Raw genomic sequence first — 23,095 nt, forward strand, 5'->3', positions numbered from 1 at the left:
CAGCTAGCTACAGAAGTTCATAAGAACAGTAGACACACAACAATTATGTTGAGAAAAAGTTTTTTAGTCTTTGTTCTGACATTTGCAGGGAAGGTCATCTTTGTGTCATATAATTAATAGTCAGTGAAAATTGTACACTTTTTAATGTGCTTTTCCAAGTGTTCTTGGCTTTTAGTTCACTTTGACTTAATAGTTAAAAATAGACCCTTCAGAGAGGCATTCACTTCTGCGTGCGTAAAATGATCTGTTCGGTGGTCACATATTCTAAAACAATTCCACACTGACTTATAATAGAAAAAAAAAAATTCATAGGACAAAAACTTTCGTTCCTGTAGACTAAGTTGCCACTGCCCCTATGAGATAAACTAAAGGGCTCCAATAAGTTAGTCTTCGTCCCTTACGTCCCACCCTAGTCCACCTGGAACCGAAGCTGTCAAATTTCAGGTTTTCGAATAAAGTCTAAGATGCTCAGAAACATTAAGACAATTTCTCTTCCCGTACAACAGTGATTTTAATTAGGAGAGATTGGGTAGGCCACAGAGTCCAGATCGGAAAAACTGAAGACCGAACTCGCTTTCTGGCTTCCCCAGGGGGGTTAAGGTTTCAGGTCTCGGCCGCCGGGGGTAGCCTGGCCGACTCGCGGGCGCCTTCACCAAGCTAGGGGACGGGGCGGGACTAAGGAAAGGGGCGGGGTCTGCCTGGAGACAAGATGGCGGCAGCGCGACGCTCTGGACCGCCTTGGTCACAACTCGGTATTCGGAAGTCCTCCAGTCTTCGCCTTTAGGAAGCGGAAGTAGAGGGGCGGCTGGCTGCTAGGCTTTTGCTCTGGGACCGGCTAGTGAGCCGAGCCGCGGGAAAGGCGCGTGTCGGCTTCTCACTGGCGCAGCCTCTGCCGCTGTCGCTGCCGCCCCGCCCCGGCGTAGTCACAGGCGCTGTAGTGGACTAAACGCGGCCGGTGCGTGGGCAGCCAGGGGGTCGCGAGCAGCGCGTGTGTCGCGGCTGCGCGACCAGTGACAGGTACCCAGGGGCGGAGTGGGGAGGCCTCGTAGATGAGGAGAGGGTCTGGGGCGCGAGGCGACCCTGTGCTCAGGTCACCTTGAGCTTCCGCCTTTACCCTGACTCAGTTTCTCCTCCATCGTCTCAGCCTTCCTCCTCCTCAGGAGCCCAGGTTGTCCGCAGTGGTCGTCGGTGCAAGGTAGCTCTTGCTCCGGGGTGGTGGCGGACTCTTGATCGGTCTCAAGCCTTCTTTGAAGAGCTCTCAGACCCACATACGAAAGTGCAGATGGAGGAAGTGCCCTAACATGAATCTACACCAAGCCTGACCCTAAGTAGGTCGAGAACCAGCACTTTGCAGGATTCTGGTTGATGAACTATTTGGTCTTTTTTATAGATTTCTGTTTTCCTTACCATGAATTCGGGGGAGGCATATTGGTTGCCGTTTTCATTTAATGCTATGCTCTGTTGGCTGGAAATTGGATGATCCGGTTTCACTTTTAGTGTGGGATCTTCCAGAAGAATATCTGCGTGCATCGCCAATAAGTTATGAATGTTAACTGTTCTTGTTCCTTGGCCGAAATCTCTATCTTGTTTGGCGTATTTTACAGATTTGTGAAGGGACATGTTTTGTTTATTCTTAGTCCTTACTATGCTTTAGAATCATTCATCGGTGCACTTGCTGAACAATTTTAGTATAAAGTGCCCTCTTTTCTTGAAATACCTTGTACCTGGCAATACTTGAAGGCATTTTAAATAGTTTAACACCACAAAAGTGGAGATGATTGTAGCCTTTCCACTAGGTTTGCATTTGATGAACTTATTTGAAACTTTTTATTAAGAGAAGTAAACATAATACGTTTTATGTGTGTGTGTGTGTGTGTGTGTGTATACACACACACACACACACACACACCACTGAGTCATATCCCCAGCCCTTTGTTGTATTTATTTAGAGACAGGGTCTCACTGAGCTAAATCACTGAGCTAAATCATGGAGGCTGGCTTTGAACTTGTGATCCTCAGCCTCTGGAACAGCTGGGATTACAGGCGTGTGCTACCGTGTCCAGCTGCACCGACACCGTATCTTAATGCAGGTTTAACTTCAACGGAATAAGTTTAACTACGAGAAAATTTAGTTATTACTTCTGCAATTAAACTTCTCTGATCATTTTAAGGTCAAATACAATATACTTTCAGCTGAAATTAGATTTATGTTGTTCACCGCAAACGGCTTTGCTAATTGATATGCATGTATCAATGTAAACCTAATTAGTTGAGAAGTTAATTCTTAGAAGTTGCTTCCTAGTAGTTTTTCTCTTTACTACCAACTATGTTGAAACTTAGTTGACCACATAAACTTGCATATTGCAGGTTATTTTTAAAATGTTTGTTAGCTGTTCTCTCCACTGTAAAAATGGAAGATGAGAAAGTTGGTGATGACTTAACATCACTCTGCCAGTTGTTTTCTAAAAAATGAAGTATTAACCATACATAATTTTTCGTTTTATATACATATATTTTAATACCTTTATTTTATTTATTTTTATGTGGTGCTGAGGATCAAACCCAGGGCCTGCGTGTGCTAGGTGAGCACTCAACCACAACCCCAGCCCTAATTTTTCTTTTATATTTTCTATATCTTACTGTAGATAAATGAGCAAAAGGTATCATTTTAATTTAAGCATAGTAATATCTTACAGATATTTGATGGTACAGTTGGACTTAGAACCTAAGAGTGTTTTCTATTTAGCCATCATAGTACAAGCATTGTGCCTGTGATTGTGCAGTGCCACACTGCAGTTTGACAGCTCTTATCACTCAGACTGTTCATCTTTATGAGCAACATTGAAGAGCCATTAGGATCTGAATAATAAAAGATCTCATAAGACGAAGACATCCACAAACAAACAAACAGCACTTGAGTGAGATTCTTCTGTTTCTTTGGACAACCTTTTCCTGTGGTGTTACTTGTAGAAACAATGTGGGGTTAGGCAAAACTCTTTAATGTGTATTTTTTCTCTTGTTCTCATCTCTAGTGGTGTTGTGCCTTCTCAAAAACAGACACTTTCTCTTTAAACAGAACAAGGGGACCTCTGGGTAACTCATAGATATGTAGGATTTTCATTTTCATCTTTCTTATAGTCCTAGCCTGTTTGTATGAGCTTTATTCTTGGTGCCACACTCCCTTCTTTTTTTATTTTGTTTTTATTTTGAGCAGAGGTCTTGAACTTCTTGGGCTCAAGCAGTGCTCCTGCCTCAGCTTCCCAAATGCTGGAGCTATAGGTGTACATCACCATGTGCCTGGCAAATTTTAGATGTTGCCAAACAGCAATTTGGAGGGGGAGGTGCTGGGGAACAACCCAGCTCCATACTTCTTTCTGTTCTATTGGTTTTTTTTCTTCCTTTAATGAATGAAGCTTGTTTATTTCAGGCTGAGTACCTCCTGTGTTCCAGGCAATATGCTAGGCACGGTGACCATGACAGAATTTCCTGCTTTTGGGGAGCTCACATTCAGTCCCTGAAGCTAGTCTAAGTATGGATTTGTCAGGCTTGTTTGTCAGTTTGCTTTCATTCCAGGTTCAGGCCTACTTCCTTGGTTTTGGGTTGAAACTGTTCCTCTCTCAGCCACTTGTGTCCCAGGTTCTTGTTTCATGAAAAATCCTTGGATTGCCTTGGTTCTCACAGTGAGGCCTTTGCTTATTCTCAGTCTGTGCGGTATGAATTCTTCTTTCTCCTAAAACCAGAGAACAAGGGGAGACAGGATGGTACTTTAGAACTTTAAAAACAGGTAGGTATGGGTTCCAAGGTGCTGTTTATTAGTTTCCCAGTATGCCTAAGGTAAAAGCCCCTCTGAGCTTTTATTTTCTTGAAGTGGGGATGTTATTATCCATTCATGTAACTTATTTATGGACTGCCTACCATGTGCCAGGTACTTGTATTGTTTTCTGTTTTGAAGAAAGCAAACAAGGTTGCTACCCTCAAGGAACTTCAGTTCCCAGATTATTATGTAAAGATTAGGTAACATGATACATTTAGAACATCTAACATGAGCTTAGCCCAAAGTCATTGTTCTGTAAAGGCTGAGGTTTCTCAGCGGGCTTTTATTGTGCCCCTAGTTCCCTAACCACAATCTACTTGCTGTCTGCCTGGGGTTACTGCGTAGTGGTGTTCAGTTGTCATCAGGAATCACCACTTCGTGGGTATTAAGCATCTAGGCCCTTTCAGGACAAATTGTAAACATAGCCAGAATCATAATAATGCTTCGATATGCTTCATATGCTTTGTCTCCAATTTAGAAATTCAAGTGACTTTTTTGGAGAATTTTTTTTCCTCCTAGCCACAGAGAATAAATTTCCAGGGCCTATTTTTGATGATATGCCATTATATAATTTACAATTTGTTTTTCTTATGATAAAATGTTCTTACTACAGTGATTGATTCTGGGATAGTAGTTTTTGCACTTTACAAAGTGATTTTCATATTGCCTTTTCATTTTCTCAGTGATTCTGTGTGATAGATTGTTATTCCTATTTTATAGTCTGAGAGTGATCTAAAGTTGTATGTATAAGTTGGGGTCCTTGCTCTCTCTTCTTTGGGATATGTCAATAACTTTAGTAGATTCCTGTAGCTGGTAATCACTCCCTATAGATTTCATTGTCAAATATCTGCTTTGGTTAGCTCTATTTTCCAAAGATTTTATTTTTTGCATATTTTCTTTGATAGCAGCAGGCATTCCTTGGCTTCACCTGGCAATCTTCCTGTGTCTCTTCATATTGTTTTCTGTTTCTGTGTTCAAGTTTCTCTTTTATAACATTGGTTATATTCGATTAGCCCATCCTAAAGACCTTATCTTTATTGATCACTGTGTAAAGACCTTGTCTCCAAGTAAGTTCATAGTTTGGAGGTTAGGTTACTGGGGGTTAGGACTTCAACATATCTTTTTTGGAAGATAAAATTCAACCCATAACAACCATCCATCATTTGTGTTCCATGTGTCTCAGCTTTATTGCCATGTTTTATAAAATCCGGTTACATGCAACCTGCTGTGCCACCCACTGACTTTTATATTTCTGTTAGAATAGACTGGAGAAAGTGAACTGGAACCTCAGTAGGGAAGAATAAAATATGCTACCTGCCTTTAGTTATGTATCAGTTACTCAGAAAATATCTATTAGACTATGTAGCTATGAAGTGCTGTGTACCTTTAAAAATGTTTGTTTCTGTAACTTTAATGTTATTTTGTGGCTCCTAGTATTAATATTGTTATCTTTTTTTAAAGGTACTAAGATTGTTATTTTGTGTCTCCAAGTATTAAGATTTAAACTTTACCTTCTTTTTCTCCTTTTAGGGCTTTGCTATAAAATGGAACTTCTGATTGCACTCACTGGACTGTGGCTGTTCTCTTCAGTAAAGGCAGATTCAAAAGCCATTACAACCTCTCTTACAACAAAGTGGTTTTCCACCCCACTGTTGTTAGAAGCCAGGTAAAAAGACATTTTTCTCTTTCACATATTGGAGTGTAAAAGTAGGCTCTGCCATGAATATTCAGGTGTTTTTTAGGGAGTGAGATTATGATCCTCAGATGCATTTATTAAGAGCCGCCCCTTTCAGTGTAGACTATAATACCTGCCATAGAAAGCCTGTTAGGATACAGAACCTGTCTTTCCCTAGGACAGGGCTGTATTGATTCATAGAGACATTTAGGAACTTTCTTAGATAAATATAATGAAGTGATTGAATTATCATGTGATTTTTTTTGGAAAAGTTTAAGTGTGGGAATAATGGAAGAGAGTATTATACTTAAAAAAAAATCTTTGTTTATTTGAAGAAATGTTTAATAAATAGAATAGAAAAGAGGTTGTTAAGGTAGGGGAACGAACGAAGACACATTTTTCCTAAGAACTTGGAAGAAGACCCCAGGACAAAGGAGAGCAGGGGGAGAGGAAGAGCAGAGGAAAAGACCATGCTTTACCTGTTCTAAAATGTACATTGTTTACATTTTAACATTTCCCAAATCAGGATGTGTTTTTATCAAATCAGGAAGTTATCTTTAATTAAAATTGGTAGTATTTTCAACAAAACTCTAGTATGTCTTCAAATCAATAAAATATATAGGCAACAATTTCTTGGGAAATCTTGTATTCCTAGTGTGCTTTTTAGCTAGTGTTTATAATATAAATACCATATTTCAGTTACCTTTGTGGTTTATCTTTGTCATCTTCAACTTAGAATTTTATCTACTAATATTTTCCCCTTAATTCCTCAAAAAATATGAAAGCAGAATTTTGTTCCATTGATTATTTATATGAGTAGTTGCCCTTTCTAAGCAACATTTGGTATTGCTAAGAGGGTCCATGGGGCGTGGGGCACATAGAAGCTGAGTTGGACATGTGCAGGGCCTAATAGACTTTGCTTAACAGATTTTCCATTATTTCTTTGCGTCCCCTTTCCCAGCAGTGAAATGGCAAAAAAGACAAAAAGCCCCACCAAAACAAATCCCAAACATACACTGTATTTCATAGGATATTACAGTAACTAATTTCATAAATGTATTGAGCTCCTCAAATGTCAGAACTTCATTAGTAGTCATAAAATTGAAGTGACTGAAGGTTATTTGACTACCTGAGCCAGGACTCTAGTAACTAAAGTTTTTTTGTTTCCTTTTTGCTAATTTAATTTTGGATCATTTGTCTAGTATAAATCTAAGTCATTGAGATTCGCTGTTATTCTCTGAATAATCTTCAAGAATTAACCGTAACCAACAATAAAAATTAAAAAAAAAAAAAATTAACCGTAACAGGTGTTTTGTGATATTCTGCTTAACATTCTTAACTGACTTACATCTCACTTTTTTTTATATTAATTAATTTCTTGGTATTCGTACTTTGTCCTAGAAGATTTTTATGACATATACTTATGGATTTTTGGGAATGCCTGCTAAAATTGCAGCCTTAATTGCTTAATTTTTTTTTCTTTTTAGTTTTTTTGATCACTATAAAATAGGTAGAATATGATGTTTCCTTCACCAACTTTCTCATCACAAACATCTCCCCTTTTCATGATACCTCTGGTTGTTTGCCTTTTGGGTCATTATTTTTAGGCCTTTTCTGTGGCTAATTGCAAATAGATGTCCAAGGTAATGGGACTTATAGGCAACTCAGAATGGAACTCTTCTTATCTGAAACCACTCCATGTTTACCTCCAGAGCTATCTGAGGCCACTATTTTTCCCTCCTGTGTGTAATGATGGGTTATGGCACTTTGTCCATTTGGTTGAGGATGAAGGGTCAGAATCTTTTTCTGCACATCAAGGTGTGCAGGTATTACAGACCGTTTTGCTTTCTTTGCCTTTAGCCCTTTGGGACTAAAAATATTTCTGCATATATTTTAGATTATGGCCAGTGTTTAATGAAAGGGGTTGTAGTTTCATGGTCACTAATGTAATTATATGTATTTGATTGAAGTAAAACCCTGAATATGGTTTTTTAAAAAAAATTATTTTTAGATTTTGATGAACCTTTATTTTATTCATTTATATGTGGTGCTGAGAATTGAACCCAGTGTCTCACACATACTTGGCAAGCGCTCTACCACTGAGCCCTAGCCCCAGCCCCTGAATATGTTTTGACAACTATAATTACTAACAGAAATGTTATGTAAATAGTTATTACTTTAAAATATGTATATTTTTAATATCTTTATTTATTTATATATGTGGGACTGAGGATCGAACCCAGTGCCTCATGTATGCGAGGCAAGTGCTCAACCACTGAGCTACAATCTTAGCCCCGTAAACAGATATTTTTAATAAAGTTGAAATCAATACTCATTTATTGGGTGCTTAGTATTTTAATGGCCCAAGAGTGTAGCATGATAGAGATAGAAATCAAATAGACATGAATTTATATTCTGGATTTTTTCATTTACTAACTCTGTGCCCTTAAAAAAAGTTTCTGTTGTCTTCAAATCACAGTTTCTTTATTTAGAAAATGCTTATAACTGCTGGTAGCTGTAAGGATTTGTTGACATTGCTAGATATGCCAAGTATAATGACTGCTGCATAGCAGACCCTTCTTATACTTAAGTCCTTTCCCTTCTCCTTCTAGTCCTGTGTAGAAAATACCTCTTCTGATCTCCAACAATAACTTTAGAAATCTAAGAAAACAGATTAACCACCAGTTTGTGCTATCTGATGGACAGTTATGTTGTTTGCAGGTGTTTCTTTCTTTCTTTTTTTTTTGTCATAAGTGAAAAGCTTTTTATTATGAGATTGACACAATACCTTCATTTTATTTATTTTTTTATATGTGGTGCTGAGGATCAAATCCAGAGCCTCACACATGCTAGGCGAGCGCTCTACCGCTGAGCCACGCCACAGCCCCTTATTATGAGATTTCTTAGTAAGTAATTTTTTTCATGTCTTGGACATTTCTTTTATTTTTCCAGACTTTTGTTTTTGTGGTGCTGGGACTCAAACCCATGGCCTCTTGCGTGCTAGACAAGTGTTCTATCACTGAACTACATCCCTATCCCTATTTTGAGACTTCAGAATGCTTACAAATGGAGAGAACAGTATAATCTGCTCTCCCTGGACCTTTTAGCAATTATTATTTGAAGTCCAGTAGCTACCACCACCCTTACCACCTTGTCCCCTTCTCCACTGGCATATTTTTAAAGCAAAATCTCAGCTATTATATAATTTTCATCTATAAGACCACGGATTTATTCAGTGAAATGAGTATAAGAAACAAAATAAAAAGTGAACTTAGTTATGTTGTAGAAAAATGGCAGCGTTCTTTTTAATAACGTCTTCTATTTACTTCCTTCCTGGATTATTTCAGTGGATCCAGTAATTCATTTTCTTAAGACTCTTCTAAGACTTATTTATGTGGTGGGATGAAAAAGAATGTGTATTTCAAGAAGTTTTCCTGTAATTGTATGAAAAGCACATAATTAGCCTAACTGAATCTTTGTTCTTATCACAACTGATGAGTATGTCACATACCACCCCTCTGCTAACTTATGAACGCAGCTATAATTCATGAATTTTGTGTTTATTTGCAAATCATGCAAAGCTGAGAAAAATAGTACCCTCAGGAGGCACTAAATAATTTAATACATTATGATAAGAGGTGTTTTCAGCAACCTATTTTTAGAGAAGCTGTGCATTACCAGGAAATGTTTCTTATTTTTCCCATATTTCTGTGTCTAGCTGTGGAGTAGAGTGAGAGTTGTACACCCCAGTGTTGACAAGTAATGGGAAAGTCTTCCTTTGGCTAGGTAAGCAGAGATACAGATCTGTAGTTTGCTTTAAGACACTGAAAGATCACCACTGCATTAATACTGTGGCTTGGAAGCTAAGATAACCAGTTTACATGAATCATTCTTTCAGTTATTACATGCATTTTCTCTTAGGGATTTTAAGATTCTTTAATAAAGGGAAATTCAGAGTGGTCATTATTTTAGGGTAATAGTTTAAGGCTGAAAAAAATATTAAGATAACATTAAGTTCTGAGATCTGATTTTGTTAGATCAGTGCTAATTTTAGATTCAAGTTTGATGATCTTGAAAATTTGGATTTTTGGATGTTAACAAAATTTTAGTCTCCTAATATTTTTTTAGGGTTCATGTTTTCTGTGGGAGAACCTTAGGCAAAACTTTTTATTCTTTGTAAGGTCTTTCAGAAAATCACTGAGCAGAACTAGTACTAGAATGATCAATTCCTAATTCTGCTTCCATTACCAGTAGCATTTTTACTAATGAGGTTTCATAAGCTTTCTTTATATTGGGACTTCCCTGTTAACAACATTTTTATTACTCCAGGTTTCTTAAGAAATAGCTGTTAACCTATTAAATGAAAAAGTTATTAATAAGTTATTAATTGAGCTAATGAGCTAGTAAGACTTGCTTAGCGTTAAGAAAATATACATTGTGTGTAAAAATGTTTAACATATATTATAAATTAAAAACCAAACCATGGACATTTTGAAACTTTTAAACCTTTTTATTCTCTGTAGTAATATATTTATATTAGAAGATTTTATTAAGAGTGTGGAAGAAAATTTTATTTTAAACCATTTAGTGTTAATTTAATATCCATCTGACCTGATTCACTCTCTTTTGTTACGAACTAATTACACAAGTGATCTATTAAGTTTTATCATTAAGTTCCTGCCATCCAGAATGTTTTCCATTATGCCTGCCAGCCACCCACCACGTGAGTGTCAAGGTATCAAATTAGTGATATATCCTGGGTCACTCATTACTGTTTATGATATGCTTTCACAAACATTCTCTAATTTGATATANTTTTTTTTTTTTTTTTTTTTTTTTCTGACATTTCCCCCTTTTCTCCCAGTGAGTTTTTAGCAGAAGACAGTCAAGAGAAATTTTGGAATTTTGTAGAAGCCAGTCAAAATATTGGATCATCAGATCATCACGGTAAAATTGAAGCAAATGCTTCTTTGACTTTGGTGTCTGGGAAAATATTAGAAAAAGTGGTCTCTTTTATAGTATGTGTGACATGACAGTTAATGGAAAACATTTTTATCTGTAAGGGCTAGAGTTGCGATGGTAGGCAGGAAGAGCCATCACAGCACACACAGTTATTTTATTTATTTTTGGTGTTAGGGATTGAACTTGGGGCCTTGTGAATGCTAAGTACATGCTCTACCACTTAGCCATACCCATAATCCCCATAGACTTATACCAATTATTTATTTATTTATTTTTTAAGAGATGGGATCTTACTGTGTTGCCCAGGCTTTGAACCCCCCTGAGCTCAAGCAGTCCTCTGACTTAGCCTCCTGAGTGGCTGGGACTATTGGCCCAAATAATAATAATATCAACAATAATAATAATAATAATTATTATTTTTGGGACTGGGCATTTAATCCAGGGGCACTTTAGCACTGAGCTGTATCCCTTTTATTTTTTTATTTTGAGACAGGGTCTCACAAAGTTGTTGAGAGTCTCATTAAGTTGCTGAGACTGGCCTTGAACTTTCAATACTCCTGCATTTGCTTTCCCAGTTGCTGGGATTATAGTCCTGGACCACTGCGTCTGGTCCAAATAATTATTTTTGATGCAGTTTATAAATTTGAGTATAAGCCTTGACTTTTTGTCCCAGTATTTGTATTGTTCTTTTATTAAGAGTGTGGAAGAAAATTTTATTTTAAACCATTTAGTGTTAATTTAATATCCATCTGACCTGATTCACTCTCTTTTGTTACGAACTAATTACACAAGTGATCTATTAAGTTTTATCATTAAGTTCCTGCCATCCAGAATGTTTTCCATTATGCCTGCCAGCCACCCACCACGTGAGTGTCAAGGTATCAAATTAGTGATATATCCTGGGTCACTCATTACTGTTTATGATATGCTTTCACAAACATTCTCTAATTTGATATAAGTGACATAGGTTATACAGTCAAAGATGCTGATGTACAAGTATAGTCGTGCACTGCATAATCATATTTTGGTCAATTATGGACCACATATATGATGGTGGGCCCATAAGATTATATTGCCTAATGACATCATGGCTGTCTTAGTTTGTGTTAAGTACACTGATGTTTACACAGTGACTGAATCGCCTAATGATGATGATGCAGTTCTCTGAACACATCCTTTCGATAAGTGATACATGACTGTAGTTCAAACCTTGAGCTGGGCATGGTGCTGCATGCCTGTGATCCCAGCAACTTGGGAAGCTGAGGCAGGAGGAACAACAAGTTTGAGACCTGCCTCAGCAATTTACTAAGGCCCTAAACAAGTTAGCAAGACTCTGTCTCGAAATAAAAATTAAAAAGGGCTGGGTATGGGGTTCAGTGGTAAAGTGCCTCTGGTTTCAATCCCTAGTACAAAAACAACAACAACAAAAAAACCCAAAAACCAAAAAACCCCCAAACAACCCAAAAACAACTCATACCTTGAATATTACATTTACAGGTATAAGTCCTTATTAAAGAAGAAATTTTGAAAACTATGTAACTGCTGTTAATTATTAAAATTGATTTTTAACTCTTTTTTTTTTTTGAGATGTGGGTCTTGCTATGTGTCCAGGTTGGTCTTGAACTCATGGGCCCAAGCCTTAGTCTCCCATGTAGTTGGAACTACAGCCCTGTGGCACCATGCCCAGTATAACTTTTTAATTTCATTAAAATAACACCAATTTTATTAGAATAATATACATTTTAATAGTTGTCTGAATCTTTTTTTTGTGATAGAAATATATAAAGGTTTTGAATAAGCATTCTTATATAATTTAGAGTCAACTAGAATTAAGTTATCAAAAACCATTTTACTTCAGGATTTCATGGAACAAATTTATCAAAGTTGATTTTATAATGAGACTTGAAATTTGACATTTGAAAGGAAATTTCCTCAATATATTTGATATATGTTCTTGGTTAAAGTTTCAGGAGTATGAATTCTTGGAAGTGATCATAGAGTATGTTAAACATGTTATTTATTTGAAATATTCATATTTCTACCACCCAAAGATTGACACCATTAATATTCTGGCAACATTTTGAGGTATTTCTTTCTGTTCTCTTTTTCTGTATAAAAGATGCTAATATTGTATAGAACCTTTTATATTCAGCTTTTAAAAATGTTAATACTTTTCCTTTTAAAATTGAATAATTTTTTTTATTTTTTACAATATATAGACACATATATATACACACACACATATATATACACACACACAGACAAGACAGATATATATCCTTATTTCTCATTCTTTTGGTAAAAAAACAGTTTACTATTGTTTAGTATCTTGTAGTTTTTGTTTACCTGGGAAATTTTTCATACTAATAGATTTTTTATTCCCGTTCAAATAATTTGGGTCAACTTTTTGTTTAAATGTTTTTCAAACTTTATGAATTTATCAGTTTCTTTTAATGCCTTGTATTTTCTCATCACATTGCTCAGTTTCTATTTTTTAGAAAATTTGTTTTAGTTATTTGAGTAAATAGCATATGCTAGGTAGAAAACATATGCTAGGTACCCAGGATACCCAGATAAATAAGTCATGGCCTCTGCCTGTGAGGCCTGAAGTTTAGTTTGGTGGTAGATAGACAGTGAATAAATAATTTAGTAAATGATGTGAAAGCAAAGAAATATTCTGGGATCCAAGAAATACTGTAACTAGTTCATTGATGCATGGAGTAGAGATTTGGGTGACTTCCTAGAGTAGGTGATTTCACAGTTAAATTCTCCTTTTGAAAGTAGGGAAGAGTAAGTCATCCAGGTAAGTGGGAAAATAGTCCAGGAAGAGGGAATAGTTTGAACCAAAGGATGAAGAGAAGAATAATCCAACTGCATTGTATATTCTAGGGAATTTTTAAGCATTTGACAGAAGTTCAAAAAAACTATCTTATTTGGATATCTCATGTCAAATACAACTGTTTTGGTTAATTTTCTTCCTTAACAGGTACTGATTATTCCTATTATCATGCGATTTTGGAAGCTGCATTTCAGTTTTTGTCACCTCTACAGCAGAATTTGTTGAAATTTTGTCTGTCTCTTCGTTCCTACTCGGCTACAATTCAGGCCTTCCAGCAGGTAAATCTAGTGCTTCTAGCTAACAGCATTTTGAATGGTGTATGACATGATAATTGGATAGATGGCAGTTGTTCTGGAATTGAATTACAGAGCTATCACTTTTTTGCCTGACTTTTTCTGGGATTGTGATTTATTTATAAATAATAAGCAAAGCTGATGTTAAGTCTTCAAATCACAGATACTTAAAGATGTAATTTGCACTTATGTTTACATGAGAAAGGAAAAAAAAATCTGCACAAAAAAGGGAACCAGACTTTGTGTGTGTAACACTGTCTGGGAGGTGTAATATTGCTAAACCAATAAACCTAAGTCTAATCACAGCCTTTAGATCTGAAAGCAGTTCACAGGAAATACAGGAGACAGGAAGTGTCAAGCAGCATCACAGGGATGTAATCAGGAAAATCTATCATTAGGGAAACTTTTTGCAGTCAAATGATCTGGTTATTTCAATGAATAAATGATTAAAGGAAAAGAAAAAGGACAGCAACTTCAGGAGAGAATTTTAAAAATGTTTAATGTAGTGCAGGAATCTTGTTTGAATCTTGACAAAGAGGGGAGCAGAAGACACAAATATGTGTACATTAAGTGGACATTTGATATGAAAGAAAAGTTCATTTAAAAACCATTTTGTAATATTAAATAAAATAGGTATAGAGAACCACTCACAATGCATATATAGTATAAAGAATTATTTTTTAAAAACCTCTTCTACCTCTTTTTCTTTTCTTTCATTCATTCATTCATTCATTCATTCATTTATTTAATGTTTTATGCGGTGCTGAGGATTGAACCCAGTGCCTCTCACATACGAGGCAAGCATTCTGCCATTGAGCCACAATCCCAGCCCCAAATGAATTATTTTAAAGTGAGCATTCTTGTGATTTTCACCTAGTCAGAGAAATAGGACTTAACCAGGCACCCTATGAGCACTCCATGTGCTCTGACCCCATCACAGCCACCTTTTGTCTTCTGAAAGGAACCACATTGTCATGTTCTGTTGGAATCTTCTCCTACGGTTCTCTATCATTTTATTGTGTAAGCATGCACATCGACTCAATTTAGTTAGTTTTACCTAGTGTTAGAAAATTTGATATCTTTGGAAGGGTTTTTCTTAATTTATAGGTTTTCTTCCATCCTTTTTCCATTGTATGACTTGGAGTGTTTGCACTGTAGATTTTTTTTTTCATGGACTATATTTTGTTGATCACAAAACAACATTTTGTTGTTCTGACACAGTTCAAGTTTTTCCTCTGTTGTCTGTTTCCTACAAATTGGCAGTTGAGTCCAGAAGCTTGATCAGAATTGGGTCTTTGTTCAGTCTGTAGGTAATGTTCTGTTCTTAGAGACACCTAATAATTAGTTTCTTTTTTTCTGATTTAGCAATCATTATTGCTCTGTGCTAAATCTATTAATTCTTTGGGGGTTGTAAAGTGGTGATTCATCCTGTCATTTCATATTCATTTGTTTCTGGAATGTGATTTATATCCTAATCTGGTATTGTTCGGTGGTATTGTTCAACATAGGAAAGGCAGAACACCTACTTGATTCTTTGCCTTTATTTACCAGAATTCAATATCATCCTTCTAGTTTAACCATTTAGGTTTTTGTTTATTTTTTCCTTTATTTTGGTAAAATACATATAACATTTATGATTTTTGCTGCTCTTAATTTTAAGTGTACAATTTATTGATACTAGGTGCATTAATGCATCTTCAGAACTTTTTTCACCTCACAAAAATAGATGTTATTTCACTGTTGGCCACATCATTTTACATTGCCATTAATAATGCATGAGGGTTCTAATCTCCACATCTTCCTCAACACTTGGTATTTCCTGATTTTTAAATTGGCCATTCTAATGAGTTTGTAGTGGTTTGTTCTTGTGGTTTTGATTTGTGTTTCTTTAAGACTAATGATGTGGAACATCTTTTTATCTATTTAGTGTCATTCTGCATATCTTCTCTGGGGAAATAAATGCCTTTTTAACTCCTTTGCCCATTTTTGAATCAGATTGTTTGATTTTTGTTGAGTTGTAGGAATCTTTATATATTCTGGATAGTAGTTCATATCATAATTTGATATATAAATCAGTTGACCATATATGCAAACATTTATTTCTGGGTTCTCTCTTCTAGTCTTTTTTTCTATCTTTATTTCCAGTACCACATTGATTGCTGTCCCTTTGTAGTAAGTTTGGAAATCAGGAAGTGTGTATGTTCCACTATTCTACTGTTTTTTTTTTTTTTTGTGTGTGTGTGTGTGTGTGTGTGTGTGATACTGAAGATTGAACCCAGGGGTTGCCCTGCCACAGAGCTACATCCCCAGTCCTTTTCTTTCTTGTTTTGATACTTTTTTTTTTTTTAATGAAAGTATTCTCCCTAGATAGAGCATAGAAGTTTCATATTACATTGTCTTACTTTAGGCTAACTCATTTCATCTTAGTTCTATAATTACTTATATCTTTATTACTCACTCTCTAATTATTTAGCTTTTTTGATGTTGCTATTGGCAGATTCCTCAAGAATGGCTCATGGGAACAATATTTACTCAGTTTTTGTATGTTAAGGTAATTGTTTCTATGTGCCCTTTGCTCTTGAAGTCTAGATATAAAACTTTGGTTCATATTTTCATTTCTTGGATATCTTAACCATTCATTTATCTTTCATCATAGTCTTCCACATATAATGTGATAATAATCTCAGTTTCTTTCCCTTGAAAGTTTTTTTGTGCTATCTTTTGTCCATAATAGTGCTGAAATCAAAGCCAGGGCCTTATTCATATGAGTCAGCTTCTTTACCTCTGAGCTATATTCTCAATCCTCTTTTTGTCTATAAGTCCAGAGGATTTTTTTCTTTTAAGTTATAATTTACTAGAATATAACTTAGTGGTGATTTTTATGGTTCAGTATTATTTGGTATACAATATGTACAGAATTTCAAATAGTTTCTTTATTTCAGAATTTTTTTTTACATTATAATTTGTTCTTTCCCCTTTTTTTTGTTTATATATTATATATTTTGTTTTATATATTATAAACATTGGTATACAATATGTACAGAATTTCAAATAGTTTCTTTATTTCAGAATTTTTTTTTACATTATAATTTGTTCTTTCCCCTTTTTTTTGTTTATATATTTTCTCCGGTGATTCATATTATATATGTTGATTTTTCTTTGCTGATCTTCATTGTTCATCCTATTCTCTTGAATGTCTTCTTTCTTTTTTTTTTGTACCAGCGATTGAACTTAGGGGTGCTTAACCACTGACCCTAGCCCTTTTTTTTTACATTTTATTTTGAGACAGGGTCTTGCTAAGTTGCTTGGATTCTCACTAAATTGCTGAGTCTTTGAACTTGTCATCTTCCTTCCTTAGCCTCTTGAGCCTCTGTGATTACTGTGTGTGCCCAGCTTTTTTTCTTTTTTAAATTTAAGAAAATTGCTTTTGCTTCTTTATTTCTCTGTCTTGTGCTGGGAATCAAACCCAGGGCCTTATGCATGCTAAGCATGCACTGAGCTATACTCCCAGCCATTATCTCTAACTTCTTTTTTTTTTCTTTCTTTTTTCTTTTTAAAGAGAGAGGGAGAGAGAGAATTTCAATATTTATTTTTTAGTATTTAGCTGACACAACATCTTTGTTTGTATGTGGTGCTGAGGATCGAACCCGGGCCGCATGCATGCCAGGCGAGCACGCTACTGCTTGAGCCACATCCCCAGCCCCTCTAACTTCTTTTTTGGTTTTGTTTTGTGGTGTTGGGAATTGAATCTAGGGGATCAGACATAGGCTTCACACATGCTAGCCAAGTGCTGTAACCTTGAGCTACTCTTAATTTCTTTTCTTCTTCTTCTTTTTCAGTACTGGGGATTGAACCCAGGGGCACTCAACCACTGAGCTACATCCCTAGCCCTTTTTATTTTTGAGACAGGGTCTTGCTAAGTAAGCAGCCCAGGCTGGTCTTGAATTTGTGATCCTCCTGCTTTAGCCTTGGAAGTTGCTGAGATTACAGGCATGTCCCTCTGTGCTTGGCTGAGCTACTTTAATTTAAATCATTACTTGTTGTGTTTATTTTCATATTCTTTATAGCTTAGTTTTTATTTCTAAAATGATTTTTTAAAATCTCTAAAATTCTTTCTTGAGTTTTATTACCTCATTTGTGAGTTTTTCTAATTCTGACTTAAAGTTATTTTTTATGTCTTGTATTATCTTTTTTTTTTTATTATTTTGTTGTAGATTGACACAATGCCTTTATTTTATTTATCTATTTTTATATGGTGCTAAGGATCAAACCCAGGGCCTCACACGTACCAGGCAAGCATTCTACCACTGAGCCACAATCCCTTGTATTATCATCTTAATACATTTTAACTTGTTTGTAATAGATTACATCTTTAATCTGTCTTCTGGCTGTATATTTCTGACATGCCTCTAGCTATATTGTCCAATATGGTAGGTCCTGGCAATGTGTGGCCTTTTAAATATAAATCAATTAAAGTTAAATAAAAAAAATTTACCTCTTTAACTTGAACTTGCCACATTTCAAGTGCTCAGAAGCCGCATAAGGCAAGTAGCTACCACTTTGGACAGTACAGATATAGATAATCTCTCTCTCTTCTTTTTTGTGGTAATAGGAGTTAACCTAGGGATGCTTTACCACTGAGCTTCATCCACAGCCCTTTTTTTAAAATTTGAGACAGGGTCTCATTAAATTGCAGAGGCTTGAATTTAGGATCTTGGTGCCTCAGTGTCCCAAGTCTCTGGGATTATAAGTTTGTGCCACTGTTCTGGGCAGATGTGGATGATTTCTATCCCTGTAATTTCTGTTGTATAATGCTCGTCTATAAATGTTATTCTGTTCCTTTTTATGCCCTTTACAATAGTTTTGTATGGGATTTGATATAGAGACTTTTCTGCTCATTTTATTGTGAGATTAGTTTTTCTTAGCTATTAGAAATTAACATTGCTCCCCCTGCTGTTGATTTTATATAGTGTTAAGAAAATACAATGGCTTGTTTGAGATTTCATTATTGTTCCCTTCCTGCATCTTTTTTTTTTTTATGACCTTAGTATTTTCTTTTTTTAAATATATATATTTATTTTTTTAGTTGTAGATGGACACAACACATGCCTTTATTTTTATGTGGTGCTGAGGATCGAACCCTGGTCCTGCCCATGCTAGGCGAGCACTCTACTGCTGAGCCACAATCCCAGCCCCCCTTCCTGCATCTTTATTTGGACCTTCTCTTCCATGGTTTCTGTATATCTGGCCTCCTCAAGTTTTCAGTGGTTTCTCCTTTCAGTGGAGCTCTGTCCTGAAAGAGAGTCTTGGCTCATGAGTTTTGAGAGATTATACAGAGTGGCTCTATCTCCCCAGCCCTTTTCAACTTTACTACCGATGCTTCATGCTCACTTGCTGCTTAGTTGGACAGAAATCATTGGGCCACCTTCCTTTCCATTGAGAAACTATTGTCTGTTTTGGAGTTTTCTTGTTCCAAGGATCTTTACATCCTCTGTTACTTCTCACTACATGACCTCTGCATGTTTGCAGGTCTTATTGTATTTTGTGTCATAGAAATGTCTTCTCATGGAGCTTTGCTGTTTGGTTACTCTGTTTTTATGGAGTAAATTAGGAAGATTGAACAACTATGAAGCCATTTGTCATCTTTGCAGAAGATTTTAAGAAAAAGTGTGATAGTGGTATATTTTTAAAAAATATCTCTCTTATTAATATAAATAAGAGACTTTATAAATAAAACATTATAATTAAGTTATTTGGGAATTGTGTCAAAGTGATTCAGTGGAGTATGGTGGAAAGGTGTATGAAATAAGATTGACAACCAGTTGATATTTACTGAATTTGGGTGATGGGAATGTGAGGATTTGTTATATTCTTCTTTTTTTGGTTTGTACTTTTTTTGAAATAATTAATAAAAAATAGAAGAACGTAATGAAAATGTTAATATTTTCAGTTTATTATAACAGACTTTCCATTTCTCCCGGTCTTTCTCAATTATTTGTATTACATATATAGAAAAGGACATCTTAACTAGTATGTTACATAGATGATATGAGTGCACACACCAGGGCTTGTCATTATATCTTTTCCTTTTCCTATCTGTCATACTCCTCTTCAGAGTTCTTCTCCTTAAAGTTGCAGTTCATTGTCTCTTTTATTCCTTTGGTGTTAAATGTGTTTCACTCACTCCACACGAAAACTCATGTCTCATTCAGCCTTGTTCTTGAATGTCTTTGTGCGGTGCATATAATTTTCCTTTCCATCTGCATGGCTTTTTTTTTTTTTTTAACTCAATTGATTTTTAGAGTCTGTAATTCTTCCTATTCAATGAGGGGCTTAATGTTAATTTACATATTATCTTTAATTAGAACAGCATAGTTATACCTTGGCACTTAAAATTGACATTTTGAGCTTCATTTTTTACATGCTATATTCTGTATTCATTCCGTAGATATCTTTCAATGTCTTCCAAGATGTAATTTTAACATTTATTTTGGAGAACTACTGGCACCTACCTCCTGATGTGGGAGGAACTGAGTGATACACGAAGAGCACTGGCCTAGAAAGCTCTTACTTGCCTGGCCCAGCGTGGGTGTTGAGTAGATGTTAGTTTTGTCTTTATTGGTGATATCTTTTTATAATTTAATCACATATTTAGAACATACATGTTTTTAACTTGACTTTGGTAAGAAGCTCTAAAAAAATTATCTATATTGTCTTCTACAACAGATAGCAGCTAATGAACCTCCACCAGAAGGATGTGATTCATTTTTTTCAGTGCATGGAAAGAAGACCTGTGATTTTCATACTTTGGAGACTCTTCTACTTACAGCATCTGAGAGGTAGATTTTGTGTTTTTTAATTTAAGTGTCATGTATTTTTTTTTTTCCCCTGTACTAAGTCTTCCTTCTGATTTTTCTTATCTATTTTATAGTCTATAGGTGTAATAGTTTATAGTATGGATTCTGAACCCAGAGTGACTGGATGTGAATCTTGTTTCCATCACTTAAAATAATTTTGCAAAATGAAGCAAAGTGCTACCTTTCCTATTCTCACTTCAAAATGGAGATAATAACAGTATAAATATTCCTGTTAATTTAGTACTACTGTCTGAGCTATATTAACTAGGCTTTGTCATTAGCTTAGCAGGAATACTGTGTGTATAAAATCTAGTGCCTAAAGTAATAATATTAATGATAATGATCTCTCATGATATTATTAGCTTAAGACAAAGTAAAAGATAATTGCAAACTGATTTTAAAATGAAATTGGTCTGGAGGTATAGCACAGCTCAGTGGTAGAGCTCTTGTTTATTATGTACAAGGCTATAGGTTTGATCCCTGGTACTGTAAAAAAAAAAAAAGCAAAACCAACCTCTACCCCACCAAATTAGGCTTCTTTGCCTAAAGAGGTTTAGGTTTCTGTAGTAAACAGCAATAATAAGTACCTACTTTGCTGTCTGACTGTAGCAGCAAACCCTGAGTACCTCCTCTAATGCTGCTGTAAATATAACATAGTGGTGGTCTGCTCTAATAGAAATGCTAATGGCATTTTTGGTGGTGTGAATCTCCTTATGGACATTGTGTGCCCAGCTGTGTCTGCCCACCAAATGACATTAGTGCTCTTATTGAGGTGACAACCACTGTATACAGTGTATGTTTTAGGTAGCTCAGGGTCAAGTCAAGAACATTCAAGAATGGCTGCATAGTAAAATGGTGCTTTCTTGAGCAAACAAAATTAATAACTTAAAATTCTTTAAAAAAACTTTAATTTGTTATAACCATAATGCAGACCTTTATAAAGAGAGCAATGGTGTCTCCTCTTCTGAGAGGCTATAAGTACTTTTCATAATTTGGCATTTATCCATTATTTCATGGTTTTAAATTTATACAAGTAGATATGTTTATTTTTGTAAGAGGCATCTTTCCATTTGGTACATTTAGGTGTACCTCAGTGTTTTAAACACAGGCATAAAACTTTTGTAAAAATTTCTTACTGATGGTTTTTCCATTTTTTGTTTTTATTTCTTTCTGCTCTTCTAAAAAGGCTACAGTGAACAACTTCATTCATATGTCTTTTCATTCTGTTGAATGCATCATAGTAGGGATTAGAAGGTAATACATTAAGATCTATTAGTATCATGATCACCCTTAGAGATTTTTTTTTTTTTTTTTAGAAATTTTAAAACTTGTGAGGAAAACAGAAATGTTAGATCCATTAGTGGAAAGACTATAATAGTTGCAGTGGTACAGGAGAGACTTGCTATAATTGGCATCAACTTTGAAGCTTTTTGCAGTATTTGTACTTAGGTTTTCAGACAAAAGAATGATCATTTTTATATGGTAAAAAATATCCTGCAGAGTTAGTATTGAGAGATTTGGATATGTATTATTTTTCTTGCCTTTACCCCTTCTCTAGTAATTGGTACAATTATTAATCTGTGTTTGTATTTATAGTTAGTATTTATATAATGTATTTTTATTTTTTGTAATCATGAACAAGTCAGGCTTGCACCTGACAATATTCTTACCAAGTGAAGACTAAGACTGTGATACCATTTATATAAAGATTCTTATAATCTTTACTTAAGTCATTTAGCTATACTTTACATTTTGTACCTTTTTTAATGTTTAAAATCTTTTTTAACTTGATAATTTTGAGCTTTCAATATTTATTTCCAGACCCAAACCTTTGTTGTTCAAAGGAGATCACAGATATCCCTCATCCAATCCTGAAAGCCCAGTGGTGATTTTCTACTCTGAAATTGGCTATGAGAACTTTTCTAATTTCCACCACCAACTTATATCAAAAAGTAATTTAGGCAAAATCAATTATGTATTCAGACATTATTTATCTGTAAGTATTGAATTATTTTTTAACTTTTGTATATTAATTTGCCTTCCATGACCTTAGAACATAAGCTCATAATTTCCTTTTTTATGAAATAACTTAGGAGCTGGGGTTATGGCTCACTGGTAGAGTGCTTGCAACATGTGAGGCACTGGGTTCAATCCTCAGCAGCACATAAAAATAAATAAACAAAATAAAGGTTTTGTGTTCATCTGCAACTATAAAAATATTTTAAAAATAATTTAGTTATTTGAACTTCTTTTTGAAAAATCAAATAGTTTTTATCAGATCTATTATTTGTGCATAGACATTGCCTGGCTTAACTTTTTGAAGAAATATAAAACAATTTTACTAAAATGGCTTAATAAAGTGTGCATTTTATTTCAGAATTAATCATGTAAATGATCTTTGTTAAATTTAATATGGCTGTCATACGATGAAATTGATTCTTGAATTCAGTTCCTTTACATACCTTTTTTATTTTCCTTTTTGGCACCTTTTCATTTGTAGGAAAAGGAAGATTTCTAAAGAGGTGAAATCAGGCAGAATTGATTTAAAATTAAGCTTTTTGTAACATTTAGCATTTAAAATATTTTTATGTTAAGATTGTTAGCCTTCAAGGTTTGTGTGTAATGATGAGTTTGGTGAACATTGGGTGCTAAATC

At 35.1% G+C, this 23,095-nt stretch overlaps 1 protein-coding gene across 8 annotated transcripts in view; it reads left to right on the plus strand.

The window, feature by feature from the left end:
• The first annotated feature begins 773 nt into the window (after positions 1-773).
• Uggt1 (UDP-glucose glycoprotein glucosyltransferase 1) overlaps positions 774-23,095 on the plus strand; it is a 108,098-nt gene continuing 85,776 nt past the window's right edge. For 3 of the 8 annotated variants that reach the window (XM_048812157.1, XM_048812161.1, XM_048812162.1), the window contains exons 1-6: positions 774-1,017; positions 5,345-5,480; positions 10,354-10,436; positions 13,438-13,568; positions 20,310-20,422; positions 22,262-22,436. In XM_048812157.1, the coding sequence (XP_048668114.1) occupies positions 5,359-5,480; positions 10,354-10,436; positions 13,438-13,568; positions 20,310-20,422; positions 22,262-22,436 (624 nt within the window). In that variant the 5' untranslated portion in view covers positions 774-1,017; positions 5,345-5,358. Of the gene's footprint in view, positions 1,018-2,554; positions 2,583-5,344; positions 5,481-9,207; positions 9,276-10,353; positions 10,437-13,437; positions 13,569-20,309; positions 20,423-22,261; positions 22,437-23,095 lie in introns of those variants that run through there. The other 5 variants (XM_048812158.1, XM_048812159.1, XM_015479105.2 and 2 more) reach the window with 5 other exon arrangements.

Source organism: Marmota marmota, unplaced genomic scaffold, assembly GCF_001458135.2.
Source record: "Marmota marmota marmota unplaced genomic scaffold, marMar, whole genome shotgun sequence".
Lineage (NCBI taxonomy): Eukaryota > Metazoa > Chordata > Mammalia > Rodentia > Sciuridae > Marmota > Marmota marmota.